General features: G+C 40.0%; 1 protein-coding gene across 5 annotated transcripts in view; it reads left to right on the top strand.

The window, feature by feature from the left end:
* Window positions 1–16,496, top strand: part of ZMYM2 (zinc finger MYM-type containing 2) — a 61,564-nt gene that overhangs the window by 33,584 nt on the left and 11,484 nt on the right. For all 5 annotated transcript variants that reach the window (XM_043477650.1, XM_043477648.1, XM_043477649.1 and 2 more), the window contains 6 exons: window positions 102–217; window positions 2,906–3,022; window positions 5,017–5,167; window positions 7,346–7,518; window positions 13,361–13,526; window positions 14,639–14,673. In XM_043477650.1, coding sequence (XP_043333585.1) covers window positions 102–217; window positions 2,906–3,022; window positions 5,017–5,167; window positions 7,346–7,518; window positions 13,361–13,526; window positions 14,639–14,673 — 758 coding nt within the window. The remainder of the gene's footprint in view (window positions 1–101; window positions 218–2,905; window positions 3,023–5,016; window positions 5,168–7,345; window positions 7,519–13,360; window positions 13,527–14,638; window positions 14,674–16,496) is intronic.

Below are 16,496 nucleotides of genomic sequence, written 5' to 3'. Positions count from 1 at the left end.
GAAAGTTTCATTAGTAGATGAGTCTGAGAGGTCAGTTAAAATTTTTAGGAAAAACCTTGGCTATTTCATAAAAAATCTGATATATACTTTTTCTCTCTTAGGTTTGGGAATTATTTGCCATTTTTGTAAGCGGAACTCTTTACCTCAGTATCAAGCCACAATGCCTGATGGAAAGTTGTATAACTTTTGCAATTCCAGTTGTGTGGCTAAATTCCAGGTTTGTTCTTTATTTTGCTTAATGCTTCTGATAAAATATAGGTAGAAAATGAACAGTGTGACATACTTCATCTGCATTTAACATGCTAAGTTTTACATGGTTTTGTTGACAGTCAGATTGGAGGGTGGAGATTCTGGAGCTACAGCAGGTGTGACTTTACCAGTGATCTACTTAGTGTGGTTACTCAAATGGGCTTCTTAACTGTTATTTGTGATACTGATCTTGAAGGAAAATATATTTTAGTTATCAATCTTTAAAAGGGTAAGTGGTCTACCAGCAAAATCGAGTTCATTTGGGAATAGCCAACCAGGAGGCGCCACAGACAAGTCTGGAGAACAAAGGAGGGTTAGGGTTGCCTTGGGAGTGGTTTTGAGCCCAAGTTTCCTGGAGGCTGGTGAGAATCTGAGTTGTTTCTGGCCGTGGAGACAGTCTCCCTCCTGCTGGGGTCTGTGGGGTGAGCCGACCAGGCTTTTTGGCTCTGTTTTTCAGTGAGATTTTTCTTGATTCATTTTCATGCAGTGTCATTGTGCTCAGTGCCTGCTGTGCAGTGTGTTCTTAATGGAGGGCTTGAGTAGCATCTGACTCTTAAGGGGGTTCTATTTTGTGCTAAGTGGATGAAAAAGTAGGACGTGAAGAGGTACCTGGAATAACACTCAAGTTTGGCCTTGGAGTACAAAACAAAGGCTAATAAGAGTTTTGTCAAGAGAACATGCTGATCATAGCAGACACCCCTTTTCCAAAAAACCCAAGTGATGCCTGTATACATGAACATCACCAGATGATCAATACCGAAATTAGATTGATAATATTCGTTGCCGCTTAGGATAGAGAAACTCTGTACAATCAGCAAAAACAAGATCTGGAGCTGACTCAGATCTTGAGCTCAGATCATGAGCTCCTTATTGCAAAATTCAGGCTCAGATTGAAGAAAGTAGGGAAAACCACTAGACCGTTCAGGTACGACCTAAATTAAATCCCTTATGATTATATAGTTTAAGTGACAAATAGACTAAAGGGATTAGATCTGATGGAGTGCCTGAAGAACTATGGATGGAGGTTTGTAACATTGTATAGGCAGGCAGTGTACATCCAAAAGAAAAATAAATGTAAGAAGGTAAAGTTGTCTGAGGAGGCCTTACAAATAGCTGATGAAAGAAGAGAAGAGAAAGGTATACCCTTCTGAACTCGAGTTCCAAAGAATAGCAAGGAAAAATTAGAAGGCCTTCTTAAGTGAACATGCAAAGAAATAGAGGAAAACAATAGAATGGGAAAGACTAGAATCTCTCCAAGAAAATTGGTGACATCAAGGGAATATTCCATGCAAAGACGGGCACAATAAATGACAGGAACATTAAAGACCTAACAGAAGCAAAAGAGATTAAGAAGAGTTGGCAAGGATACACAGAAGAACTATATAAAAAAGGTCTTAATGACCCGGATAACCATGATGTGTAACTCACCTCGAGTCAGACATCCCGGAGTTTGAAGTCAAGTAGGCCTTAGGAAGTGGCACTGTGAACAAAGCTAGTGGAGGTGATGGAATTCCAGGTGAGCTATTTCAAATCCTAAAATATGATGCTGTTCAAGTGCTGCACTCAGTATGCCAGCAAATCTGGAAAACTCAGCAGTGACCACAGGACTGGAAGGGGTAAATTTTCATATCAATCTCAAAGAAAGGCAATTCCAAAGGATGTTCAAACTACCTCACAGTTGAGCTCATCTCACATGCTACCAAAGTAATGCTCAAAATTCTCTAAGCCAAGCTTCAACAGTATGTGAACCGTGAACTTCCAGATGTTCAAGCTGGATTTAGAAAAGGCAGAGGAACCAGAGATCAAATTGCCAACATCCACTAGATCATAGAAAAAGAAGGGAGTTAAAAAAAAAATTTTACTTCTGCTTCATTGACTATGCTAAAACCTTTGGCTGTGGATCACAACAAACTGTAGAAAATCTTAAAGACATGAGCAAACTCATGTTTGCTTATCTCACTTCAACCTGTAAATCCTTTTAACTTTTTTAAAGTGTAATGAAACTAAAATTCCTGGTTTTCCATTCGTTGTTCAGTCACTCAGTCATGTCCAACTCTTTTGTGACCCTATGGACTGCAGTACTCTAGGCTTCCCTGTCCTTCACCATCTCACAGAGTTTGCTGAAACTCATGTCCATTGAGTCAGTGATACCAACGAACCATCCCGTCCTCTGTTGTTCCCTTCTACAAATCTTTTCCTCCCCAACATTGCATGTAAAAAGCATCAATTGAGAAAAATTATGAAAAGACTATTTTCACGGATGCACTTGGAATGAAAATGATTGCAGTATCAGCTGTTACAGGCAGAGTTAGGAATTGGTTCTTCTGTGTTTCGTTACTGGTTCAGGACTTGGTGGAGTAACCTTACTATTTATTATTTGTTTATATTTTCTTAAAGAAAAAAATCACAGTTGAACTTTATATTTTTTTCTTTTTCATCTTTAATAGAAATTGTGTGGTAAAAAATGAAATTCAGTTTCATCAAACTAAACAGTATACTAGTATTTTTAGACAAAATTCAAAAATGTCATTTTATATGTTGAGGAGATAACTTAAAGATGTGTATTATTTTCTGGATGTAGTTGATACTCGATGGTTGTCACAAATGAAACTTGTAAAACCGCCTCAGACGTGGTGTGTCTTGTGCTCTGTTTTAGGCTCTCAGCATGCAGTCGTCTCCCAACGGCCAGTTTGTAGCACCAAGTGATATTCAATTGAAGTGCAACTATTGCAAAAATTCTTTCTGTTCAAAGCCAGAAATCTTGGAATGGGAGGCAAGTCGTGTTTCATTATGCATGCTATTTTCTGCTACAGTGAAAGTCTAGTATAGTAATCATGGCATTTTCATTTGAGCAACTATTTCTTAGTGAATAAGGATTCGTTTTTCAGATTTAGTGAAGATTGGATTATTTGCTTTTTTTTTTTTTAATGTGGGAATAGCACCAGGAAAGGACCTGTTTCTTTTTAAGTCAAAGAGCACACGACTTCAGCATACTCCACGTTGTGTTCATGGTAGTGTAAGGAGTCTTTGCTTGGCCACATACCTACAGTGTCTTCTGTGTGGAGTGTTGCTGTTCCCACCTCTCTCCCCACCCTGTATTTATAAGCATTGTCTGTGAACTGTAGGATCTTATACTGCCTTAGGTTTATGTTGTCATGTAGCATTTTATAGTTGTGTTTTATCAAAGAATCCTAATAGGAATTTTTTTTTCCCTTTCTTAACCACCCTTGTCTTCACCAGTGTATTAATTTACCTTGCCATATCTTTTCGCCAAAGTAGAAACTCTGAGCATTAACGTTTGTTTTGGAAAGGGACTGTAAGGAGTGGATGGAGGGAGGCAGAGAGGGAGGGACAGGGTGGCCCTGGCTAGATGCAGCTTCTTGAGCTTTGTTCACCTGCAGTCATTCTTTCATGTTTTCGAGGGCATGGAGTGTGTGATAAGATGGTCATAAGATGTAGTGCCAACAGCCACTGCCCTTGAGCCAAACCTAACTAGTGGCTCTTGGCTCGTCCCCGGTGTCTTAGTCTAAGGCAGAAGATGGTCCCCAGAACGGGACCATGTGATTTCTGAAGTACTTTGGAAATCTGAGGTTGCATTATTTAGCCCCTAAATTTTTTTTTGTTTTGCCATTTTGTTTGGTGCTGTCTTAAGAGCATTTAAACTGGTCATTCTTTGAGACTATTATCTGCACCAGTGATGGTCTTCAGTGACTGTTCCCCTCTTTAAATCACAGCAGGAAGGACATTAGGCCCGTAGGAGGGAGTGAAGGGGTGCCAAAGGAGGAGGGGAGGGTGCATGACACAGCTCACACAGGAACCGAGGGCCCTGCACACACTGGGCCTGGCGACCCAGGTGAGCAAGGTCCCCACAGCAGCCCCAGGCTGGTGCTGCCCACTCTGTGTTCCCAGCTGTGGGTCTTTACACGAGGCTGAGTGAGCCTGTCCCGCAGGCCTCTTGCTTCTTGTCCCACGGTTGACAGTGAGGCTTCTGGGAGGGCTTGTCCCCTGTGGGGCAGCTCGTCTCACTCCTGGGGTTGTTTCCAAAACCTTGGCCTTTGTCCCCTTGGTCTTCGGATAGTGCTGTGAGTGTCAGGCAAATGGTCTGGACCTCGTCTCTGTGCTCTGTAGTAAGAGAGGGAAGGCTGCTGTCCTGGACATGTTAACTTACCCCTGCTCAGCTGGCTACTTGCGAAGTCACTCTGGCTCTGGTTGGTTTGGGGACAGGAGACACAACTTCGTTAATTATTAACCTGCTCCACTCAAGGGAACCAGCTCAGACTGGGCACACATTGTGCAGTAGCCCCTAGTAGGGGCCACTGTTACTGTTAATGCTGTGGCAGGAATGCGACTGAGCCTTCTTGACTGTACTCCACAAAGAATACTTCTTTTTGAGTGAAAATCATATTATTGTCCTAGTTCTTATCTTTTTGTAGCTTACCCATGTTGTACCTTCCTTTGTGTTCCCATTTCTCCAGTTTTGTTAGCAACACTGGACTGCCACCTTTTCTTAGTGATACTTACACTTTTATTCTTTCACTGAGTAATTTTAGGGTAGTTAATGGTATTTTGTGGAGCTATGTCTAAACACAGCAGTGAATTAGTTAAATTAGGTGTCTGTGGCCTATTATAGGAAATGTATCACTAAGGATTGTAACATTAAGTAGGTAATGATTTAACTTTGTTTCTGTAAAAGTGGCTTGTTTATTTCTTAAACTTGTTATTGAGGTGGTTGTCATATACTTACCAAGGTTCCCATTGTGCATTTAGAACAAAGTTCATCAATTCTGCAGCAAAACTTGTTCAGATGACTATAAGAAGCTGCATTGCATAGTTACATATTGCGAATACTGTCAAGAGGAGAAGACTCTTCATGAAACAGTAAATTTCTCTGGCGTTAAGAGACCTTTCTGTAGTGAAGGCAAGTGTATATACAGTGTTGTTCATAACTTTCATTAATATTTAATGTTAATTTTTTGCCAAAGTATTTTTGAACTCTATCACTACATATGTTTAGAGTAGCGGTACAATTTTAGTATAGCTGAACAAAAAAATTATTTGCTTTTCTACTGTCACTAATAGGATAGATAGATAGATCGATCGATCTCTGGGCCTCACAGTATTTGATCTCTAAGAATTTGATAACATGTTTTTCCATTACAAGGAAGTTTTGAGGGTGAAAAAAAGAAAAGTATTGCCACAACAGGTCGTTTCTAAACAGGCAAATAGTGATCTGAAAGTTGATTTTCCAGGTGGATTAGTTTCTGTCCACTGGCTCCATTCCCTGCCCAGTTGACTGCTGGTCTGCAGAGGTACTCCCTGTATCAATGCGGGCATCACCACAGCCAGAAAAGACCTCCAGGTTTTCAGTCTGGGAGGCCAGGGAGATGCTGGCCCTGGTTACAGTACATCCGGGAATCCTCTTTCATGTATAGTTTTTGCTGCTCTGGTGCCAGGCGGCAGGTTATAGAGATGAACTCCATTTCTCATTCTGATTCTCCAGAGGTAGGAATCAGGATTGTAGCTATGGGCTTTGGACTCTTTATTTATTATTTGTGGCTCTCCCTTTCGATTCTTTGGCCCCAGGCACTGGACTCTGCTTTCCTACCTGCTGTCCTCATCTATTATTTCCCAGTTTTTTTTTCCCCCCCTTCTTCCTGGATCCTCTTTTTCTATAGATATCTTCTGCTGGTTAGAGGTGAGAGCAAGGTTGGGAGATCCTAAATGCAGTAGAGAATGACAGCAGTATCAGAAGACTCTCAGTCCATCATGAGGCATCTTCAGCACACGAGACCATGACTCCAGGCGGCACTGCCTACAGCAGGCATTCCTGCACATGTGGGTCCAGCCCCGTGGAGGAGAGCAGTCACGATTACTGTGAAGATTGTAGCTTAATGAAAAGTGACATATGCTTCATTGAAAAGAATGGCTAAGTTAATTTAGTTCTTCTACCTGAATTTTTGTGCAGTGGCAGTATCAGTGATTCACAAGTTGGAACATGTCCTTGTCAAGGGCTAGCACATACATTAATGGTCTTGTACCGTTTGGATTATGTGGATTTTATGGAAATGAGGGACAAGTAGCAACAAATAGGTAATTGACATTGAAGAACATAATTTTCAGTTAGAGGAACTTATAACTTTGGGCAATAAAAGGTTAAAAGGGATGTGTATTTTTTTCTGTTTAATAATATATTTTGTGCTTTCTCTTAACTACACCTAGTTCTCTGCTGGAACCTGTCAGAAATAACAAAACATGTAATACCTGGTACTACCATCAAAAGCTAGTTAGAAAGATAAAGCTAATAAAGGTAAAATATTAAACATGTTTTAAAATATTATTCACAGTAATAGAAAAGAAGTCATAAGGATGGTTCATAAATAATGGCCTAGTAAATTACATAGGAAACAGCTGCCATCCTTATTAAAGAGTGGGTAGGATTTCGTAGATACAACAGCAGAAGTTCATTCTTACGTGCACATCATGAGTAGAAGTGTGAAGATTATTTAATCCTTATAAAGATACAGGGAGTAAATAAGATTTAAATGTAAGTTAAAATAATGTATTTATATAGTAGGTAAAGGAAGTGTTTTAATAAAAGAATAGAGTAACACTGCTCTTTTGGGCAAGTCATTAAACCAGTTTTACTTCCCTGAAGGTCCTTTAGGGTGACAGACCACTTGTAAGGTTAGAGACTTGAGCTAAAATGCCTATTTAGCTGAATGTCTGCTCAGTGCCTCTCAACAGTCTCCATGTTTCAGTTCTCTAAATGCCCATTTGTGCTGTGTTGATAACACTCAAGCAGGATTATATTTGCACAGAGCAGGTATAACAGTTCTGAGTCATTACCAGATTTGAAAGCCTTACTACATTATTTGAACCTGCATGATATTCTAAATCTAACATTCCACGCTCTGTTCCACTGTTCACAGGCTGGTGTTGATCACAGTAGATTTCACAGTTTTGATCAGGAGAGAAAGAGGACTTTATGTGTGAATTTATAAACACTTTCTAAAGCCAGTGATCTATTTGACATGTCAACTCTTTCTTACCTTAAAAATCAGTTTTTGTTTTAATATTAAAACCTTATATTTTTCAGGCTGCAAACTGTTGTACAAACAGGACTTTGCAAGGCGTTTAGGACTGAGGTGTGTGACTTGCAATTACTGCTCTCAGCTGTGTAAGAAGGGGGCGACAAGGGAGCTGGACGGCGTGGTGCGGGACTTCTGCAGCGAGGAGTGCTGCCGTCGCTTCCAGGACTGGTACTACAAGGCAAGTACCCCTGCCGGCCTCACTCCAGCCTTGAGGCATCACTCCCTCAGCAGGGTGTGTCTTTGTTTGCAGTCGGGCTGTTTAACAACATGGAGTATTTATCTAAAGTTCGTGTGTCAATAGTTCACTAAATAGAAATATTTTTGATGACTTCTTTATCAATTATGAATATTGGCAGGTTATTGTTTTAGATACTCAGGATGTGTTTTAAAATATTATTCTCTCCCTCCTCCCTCCCCCTTTAATTGTGGATCTTTGAAGAATTTCAAATGGAAAGGACGCTATGGATGAATAGAGACTAGAAACATTTACCTTGAAATTGTGAATACATATGTAAGTGTCTTAGAAATATCTACTTTTAAAAAAGTAGAAGAGAAGCCCCTTTTGGTCCATAGCTTTGATTTTTTTTTTCAGTAAGAAAATGAGTATAAATTTGGGGTTTATTTAGTCAAATAAGAACTTTTATTACCTGATGAAAACCATGTTAGTGCTAAAGCTTTGCTATGAATACAGTTCTAAAGCACTTAAAGCCAGATGTCATTGTAACCTCAGATTTGTGAAATGCTGCTAAAGAAACCAACAATAAAATGGTTGAAACATGTACAGTAATTTAGTCTCTTAATGAAAGCTACTAGTGGTAAAGTGACACTACTTAAGAAAATTGTAGGAATTCTCAGTGTAGGTCTTGAATATACAGCTTGACATAGTAACAAGCATCTGTTAAATAGAAAGAGAAAAGTGATACTTTACAAGTTGTCATAGGCAAAGATTTTGTTGCAGTTTTAAAGTTAGTTCACTGTTTTACTGTTGTTTCTGACTATTTTAAGCTTTAGAATTAAGGTTCAGATTTTAGAAACACACAGGACAAGTACTAACTCACTTGAACACACATGCCTTTCTGTCTGAAGCAGCACCTTGTTGCAGATGAGACGTCACTCAGAAGATGTTACTTCAGTGACTTTAAATGCTCAGTTTCAGTTTAGCACACACAAATACACCTTTTCTTACATCATGTAGAGGTTTTAAAAATCTGTTTTGGATCATTTGAAAATAGTGAAGGTGTTCAGTGGCACAAATGTGGAAACTCCATTTTAGTCTTACTGTCACCTTTTCCATCATCTGTTTTATTATTTGAGACAGAAGTTGTTACCATGTGGTACTAAGGATTTCCCTGTCATTTTATTATACAGATTTCTGCTGAATTGTGTAATTGTGAATTCAAAGCTTCGATTTTAAAAAATATCTTAGAGGATATTGCTTTCTGTTCACAGCACATGAACTGTATTTCTCTGTGGTTTCTTTCTTTGATTTGATTCTTTCTGTTCTCTTTTATCTTATTTATAATTAAAATGTAGAAATCCTTTGGTTTCCTTTTTTCTTTTTGGGGAAGCAAAGAAGTATTCTTTGGTAAAAGACCAAGTTATTCTAGATGTCGTCTATTTAAAGGATGATTGTAGCTCATGTTTTTATGTTCTCAATAATGAAATTTCAGTGAGGCAGTACATTTCAGAAAGTTGAAAAATTAATTAGTGACAGTTATGTTTAATGTCAGTATTCTATACATTAAACACATTTTAATTATTCCTTGCTTTATTTTAAACCCAGCATATCTTTGTATAATATATGACATAGCATTATTATAAACTGTCCTAATTGAGGAGGAGTAACGGTACTTGTTAGAAAATGTGAGGCATGCAGCAGTGATGATTTTAATGTAATCAGTAGGATTACAACCTACAAAATGAGGAGACTGTTGCCCCTCCTGATGGATCATTGTGCCCCTGTGGAGGCAGCCGGTACTGATTCAGAGTCGCTGCCTGTGAGTTTTCCCTCAGCCATCTTATGTTTTCTGCACTTACCATGAGTCCACTTTATTCACTGTTACTTACTGTCATGTGGTCATCTTGAAAATGTGTTAAATTGAGTCCCAACCAAATAACATTTTCCTGAACCTTCTTCCTTGCCACTTTTTAAATTTAAGAACTCAAAATTTTAGATTTTAGTTAATTAAACAATGTGACCAATAATCCATAAAAAGTGCCTCATTAGGGAATGTTTACTAACGAGAGCAGGTAGCCCGGCAGAGCACACACACCAAGTTTCCACCTTTTCTCATCTTTCTTCTTCAGTTTGGGAGACCACCTAGAGTATAAATGGCTTTACATTTTTGTTTATTTAAGTATTTGATTCTATTACAAAAATTTTTCTGCCCATGTTTGTTTAGCTAGACAAGACATTTTGAATAATCTGTTCAGGTTTCTCTAGTGGTTTGCTTTTGGATTTAACATAGAGGTTAATTAAGTACTGTCTCATCTAAATTATGATACAAAGACCATTGAAATCATGCAACCAGGAAATGCTGAGAGTAAAATTAATGTTTCTTTTTCTCCCAGATAACTCTTCAGAAGGAAATAGGTTTTACTTTTCCTCAAAGTTAATGTTTCCAGGCATAATGTGAAACCAGGTGGGAGGATAGTTCTTTTCATTCCTGTAAGTTTTACATTTTTTGGAGAAAAAGGATTTAGTATTGTAATAAAATGGTAGGTAGGTGTTTGATATACAGCGAAGATAACTCAAAAGTCCCATGGTGTCCCAAGAATGCTTTCCTAGTACTCTGTTTAATAGAACTAAGGAGCTTTTCTGAAACTTTCTAAAAATTACAGATTTTTAGTACTGGTTTTGATTTGTTTTAAAAACCAGTAGGGAAGGGTGACAGTGTTAAATTCTTTAGCAAATGTCCAAATGGGTGAGTAGTGGGACTTTGAGCTGTAGTCAGATTAATACTTAGATTTTAATAAGCCTTAATTATGAAAGGATGACTGAATGAAGAATATTTTGGGCTTCTATGCTTTTCTTTTTTGTCTATAAACTGCTAGAAATATTGATTTTAAAAATTATTCATTTTTTGACATTAGATTTAGAAAGGAAGTACCTAATATTCTTGCTTTTAATGTGCTTTTGGGTATAACTGACGAATTCTTAACACTTTAATGCTTTGCATAGTACCCAGTGCCCAGTCTTTTATTTTTGCATTCTTTTTTAAAATAACTGACTATAAAATCCTCAGTTTCCATTCCGTTCATGGTTCCCCCTTAGAAAATCAGGTGTGATTGGTGAAGCAGGGAACAAGAGGGTGAAGGTTTTAAGGATGTGGGTACATCCACCCAAACTGTCCACAACAGGTCACGGGCTTTGTCAGTGTAGTGTCTGTCCAGTGGCCTTCCCTGGCTTACTGAAGAGGAGCTCCTAGATTAGCTGAGAGGTGGGATTAAAGGTTACTGAAGAGGGGCCTCCTGGATTAGTTGCGAGGGGGGATTAACATTTTTGAATTAAGAATTTAGTTTCTGCCTGTTATTTAAATTGCTTGAAACGGTAACATTTTTTTCCCCTAAAAGTAATATACAATCCTCGAATTTCTACAGTGACAGGAAAACCACGAAGTGAATGATAATGCATTTGTTAAAGCAGAAACTTGTCATACTTAATTCTTACGCTGTAGACATGTTAAGCTTTCCTAAGAGTTCCGTCTCATGAGTGGGAGACAGTGGTGTTGGTGTTGGTAGGGAATGGTCTTTCACGAGGTTTTCTATTGACCCGGGTTCCACACAGTTTACCAGGAGTTTGTTTGAGTGGCTGAGTAAGGGAGAAACAGCCCTAAGCAAGAGGCTCATAATCTCTAAAATTGTGATTTTGGTATTAAACTTCAAATTGGTATTGAGTTCTGTTATTATCCTTTATCCTTAAAAAAATACATAAATATTTTGTTTCCTTTTGAAAATTAGCATTAATCTTGCTCATTTTGGGGGGGAAGTGGGGTAGAAATGTTTTAAATTTGTTTTGAATTTTCTGGAAAAAGGGAGCTTAAGGTGTTGTTAGGACAAAATTCCAAGTGTCTGTAATTATAAAATAGTGAAGTGAGTTTATTGTTCAGATTCTTTGGGTGGAATGTGCTTGGTTGTTGGCACTCGGCCTATGGAATTACTGTGTAACTGGAAACACTACTGTGTGTAAGAAGTCAGTACTTCACGTGCAAGTACTTTGTGTGCAAGTGCAAATTAATGTGGGTTTTAGGTGTTATTGAGAACCATCTTACTGCATTTCACATCTGTTAGAATTTCTGTTTCTGGTTGGCCATAGTAACTCACTTGGATTTTTCATTGTCTTTGTAATGGGGTGCCCTACAGAGAGCCTTCATTCGGATTTGTATCTGCTTTGACCCTGCATTTACTTCAGCATTGGGCCCTAGAAAGTCACTCACTGCCCTGTGAGTGGAGGGGGCAGTTGGGCCCTTGTTTCAGGTCCTTATCTTCACTTTTGCTGTGTTCTTGACATATAGCTGGTGCTTTGGCTTTTCTTTGAGTATAAAGCATAAAGGGGAAAAACCCTGGAAACCTGGAGCATGTCAGTGGTTAAAGAACAATCTCTGCTGGTGAGAGTTTTATGTAGGGACTTTTTCATTATCAAGTAAACCGAGACTTCGTTGATAGTGCTAATGTTACTGAGGTTACCTTGTAATATTACCAGTAGTATAACGTTTAAGCTCACAAATTTTTGGACGAGAGATGTGATATTGGCATCACTTAATAGTCATAACTTATACTGTACATCTTCATTCACTTAACATTTATTCAGCAGGAGAAATACCAGACCTGGAGAAATAAAGAACCCATATTCTAACTTGGGGTATGTTTGTTATATAAGACCTGTTTACCCACACAGTGCTTTGTTCATGTGCCAGCTAGAATTTGTCATGTTTATGTGTGAGACTCCCATGGAGGCAGGGAAAGGCTGACTCAGAATAGTGAAGGGAGCTCCCTTGGGGCTGTTACCCACTGCCAAGTACTTGGCATTTATTGCTTTGTCACAACTTCTAAGTTGATGGCTAAACTAAAGGGTAATTTCTTAAATTACAGTAGTTTATTTCTACTATAATTAGATAAGAACTAAATTATGAAAATTACTATCTTTAAAATTAATTATTTATACCTTTGGTCTCCTCATTGATCAGGGTATTAAGAAACAGTGAAAATGGGCAAAATCTAGGCAGAATGGAATCTAAAAATTCTGTCCCTAGGTTAATTGATTGACCGTCAAAAGTACAACTTGTTTATGTATGAATTCTAGTTGGTTTTATTTTGCATATTAAGTTGTAGACTAGTTAGGACTGATTGTTCTCCTAGATGTAGTTCAAATTTGTGGTCTTAAAATTTAATTGGCTTTTAATTAATTAAACATTGAGTGTTTTAAAACAAAAAGTTGAAGTTCTAGGTGTTAAAACTGTATTTATGAAAGCCCTTCAGATTTATTAAACTGTTGAAACAAAACACTTCAAAATAACATCATTATTTTTCTTAGCATAAGTGCTGGCTTCAAAATTACTGTGGCCTGTACTGTTGTATAAATTGGTCTGTTACGAGTCAGTTGATGCTGGTAAGTCTATTCACTAATCAGAGATTTCCAGTGTAGTGTGACTGTGGGCGACTTGGACCTGTGTATCAGTGTGGCTCTCGGTTATCTCATAATGTTAAATCTCACTGGACCAGCCTGGTCCACCATTGTGCACTTGTTTTGGTTATCCTATCTTTGTAATGCTGGTCTTTGACTTCTGGTAAGTGTAGAAAGGGATTTTGACAATTAGCTAAACTACTACTTTTACAATTTTTGTGGATTTTACTCTTATGATTTATAGTACAGTTTTATTTTTTCTTTATTAGACATTGTTTTGTCACATTTGGCAATAATCACTGAAATGCTAGAACTCTTATAAAACTCATGTCTTGTAAAACATGTCTGGCTTTGTAAACCTCCTGGGAGATACTGACCCCTTCCTTGCTTCATTAAGGCTGCCAGGTGTGACTGCTGTAAGTCTCAAGGAGCCCTTCGGGAGAGGGTGCAGTGGCGTGGTGAGATGAAGCACTTCTGTGACCAGCACTGCCTGTTACGCTTCTACTGCCAGCAGAGTGAGCCCAACATGACGACCCAGCGGGGACCCGAGAACTTACACTATGGTAAGGGTCCCTTCAGGTAGTGACCTGAAAAGCCCGCTGAGCAGACCTGGATTCAGGGTGGTGGTAATGAACAGTTGATTTCAGGGTTAGTTTAACATCAGTTTCTGTGGTTTCTCCAGGTGGAAGTGCCTGCAGTGACGTTTTGCATTTTGTTTTTTTACTCTTAAAAATTTAATGGTAGTTGATAAAAATAGAGTCTAGTTGGGGTAGAGAGAATCTAAACAGAATTATAACAAAAATTGTTTAAAAAAAATTTCATCTGCCTTGAATAGATAATGAAGTTTTGGTACATATATGTAATAGAATATTACTCATCCATAAAAAGAAATGCATTTGAGTCAGTTCTAGGGAAGTAGATGAACCTAGAACCTGTTATACAGAGTCAAGTAAGTCAGAGAAAAACAAATACCGTATAATAATACTCATATATGGGATCAGTAAATAAGGTACTGGTGAACCTGTTTGCAGGGCAGGAATAGAGATGTAGACACAGAGAACAGACTCTGCACACAGCGTAGGAGGGAGAGGGTGTGACAAATTGCGAGAATAGCATTGAAAACGTGACCGTGTGTAAGATAGACAGCTAGTAGGAAGTTGCTGTATAGCACAAGGAGTCCATCCAGCTTCTCTGTAACAACCTAGAGGCATGGGGGTGGGTGGGCAGGAGGTTCAGGAGAGAGGGCATGTATGTATACACTTATGGCTAATGTATGGTAGAAACCAACGCAACATTGTAAAGCAGTTACCTTCCAATTAAAAAAAATTTGTCTGCCTGTTCACTTGCAATTTAAATGAAAACCTTTTTCAGCAAATTGTACGTACTCCAGGGTCGATAGGACAAACAGCAAGAACCCTTTAGAAGATGTGACTTATTTAAGAGTTAAATCTAAGAAAATAGTATTGCTCCCAAAGCAGTATATACTTTCTAATGGGACGAAAAGGGGAAAGAGTTAATTCCACTACTTAGCTCTGTATTTCAGCTCTCAGAAGAATATGAAATATTTCCATCAGTGACTATTTCAAAAAAATCCATAAAAATTAATGAGAAATACGGATTTAGAAAATCCTGAAGAAAGTGATATTTGTCTTATTTTAAATTTGTTTGTTTTTAGATCAGGGTTGTCAGACGTCCCGAACCAAAATGACAGTAAGTATTGCTTAAGTAAAGTGCTAAAGACTGATTTTATAATGTGGGCATAAAACGTAATTAGTCCATTTTAATCTGACTATAATAATAAAAGATTTTTTTTACTTACCTGTTGAGATGGTTGAAGTATTCATATTCTGTTGAATTACCCAAAATAAAAACAGGTCTTTTTCTGCCTGCTGAGGGACACAAAGGTGGATTAGTTGTGGCCCTCACCCACGTCGGGCGAGATGACACATGAATACTCATGTCCCTGGGCAAGAGTAGTGGAGCGTTTGCAGTGGGCGAGCGTGTGTGGTCCGGCGGCTGTGACAGAGCTTCTGAACAGCCAAGCAGAAGGTTGCCGGTGGACGACGATGAGCCGGAGGAATGTGGTGTGCAGAGGTGTGCACGTTTGTCCAGACTGCCCCCTGAGGCCAAGCTTGGAGGGGCCTGAGGTGGAGTCCTGGGGAGCCGGGGCAGGGTGGGCCAGCCAGTGCCCCTCAGACAGGATGGGGTCTGTGCTGGGGGCCAGGACAGCACAGTGAGTGGAATCATCCCATGCTCACCAGGCACTTGGTCCACGCTGAGGAGTGTAAAGATGGTTGCTTCCTGTTGGTCCTCTTCATGCAGCCATAAGGCAACTCCCAAGCTTGTTTCCAAGCTTTTGACCAAGGTTTCAAGACACCCCATCACCTGCACCGAGGAGAATGAATACTTGTCTCTTCCAGCAGCCATGAGACCTTGTCACGGGAAGATGGGAGGACGGAGAGGGTGTGACCTGGGGGGAGCCGAACCTCTGCAGCGTCACTCTCCACCATCCGGAGTTCTCCCCACCTAGTCCTGTGAGCTCTGGGAGCCTTAGTTCCCTGCTGAGGAGTGTTGGAGGATAAGAGCTTAGCTGTGTAGTTGGGGGAGAGTCACTTCATGGTTGTCTGTGTGACTTTGCCCTTTGTTTGTAAGTGGGGCTTTGCTCCTTGCAGTGGAACCTCCTCAGGGTCATTACAAAGAGCGCTGAGACAGAGGCCTGCATCAGGGAACTGCTGGGGCCCTGACTTCAGAGCTCTTTGCTCTGTCACCTCTCCCAGCCATGCATTGTCTGAGCCTCAGTTGCCTCATCTGTAAAACGGGAGGAGAAAACACCTGCTGCCCATGTGGTGCTGAGAGGGTTAGAGGGCTCATGTCATAAGGTGCGGCAAGGGTGCTGTGCATGGAGTCCCGCCCGTGGGAGCTGTTGTATATAACAGGAGCTGTAGCCAGAAGGACGGCCTGCCAAGAATAGCACGAGTTTCTCAGAGTTCTGGGGCTTCCAGCAGACCCAGGGCCTAGTGAGGGCCTCTTTCTGCTTCCTCTTCCTGTCTTGCCATGTGTCCTCATGGGAGGGGAAGGGCTGCGGGGGCCCTTCGGTGAGGGTTCCAAGCCCATTCATGACCTAATCACCTTCCAAAGGCCACGCCTTCAGGTGCCATCCAGTTGGGGTTCCATCTTGGTGTGAAGTTTAGGGACACAGACACCCAGTCCTGCAGCATTCAGGAGGTGTGGTGGCTGTCGTCATTGTAGTCTTCATTATTGGGGGTCCTTCAGCATTGTTTTCAATAGGTATAGACCTTGCCTGTTGACTAGCAGGAAAGGAAGGAACTTTTACCAGGTGATCAGGTATGGTTGACATGGTGCCCTGTTTGCAGAGTGACAGGAGTGGAGCATGGGTGACCAGGATGTCTTTGACTTTGACCCCTGGTTCATAAGGGGCTTCAAGAGCATTTCTCTGTTCAGACCCAACTTGCCTGGGTTTGGTGCCCACATTTTTTCTGTCGCTTTCCCCATAGCACCTTTGTGTCTGCCCT

Source organism: Cervus canadensis, chromosome 9 (assembly GCF_019320065.1).
Source record: "Cervus canadensis isolate Bull #8, Minnesota chromosome 9, ASM1932006v1, whole genome shotgun sequence".
Taxonomy (NCBI): domain Eukaryota; kingdom Metazoa; phylum Chordata; class Mammalia; order Artiodactyla; family Cervidae; genus Cervus; species Cervus canadensis.
This window is presented reverse-complemented; position numbering and strand designations above follow the sequence as displayed.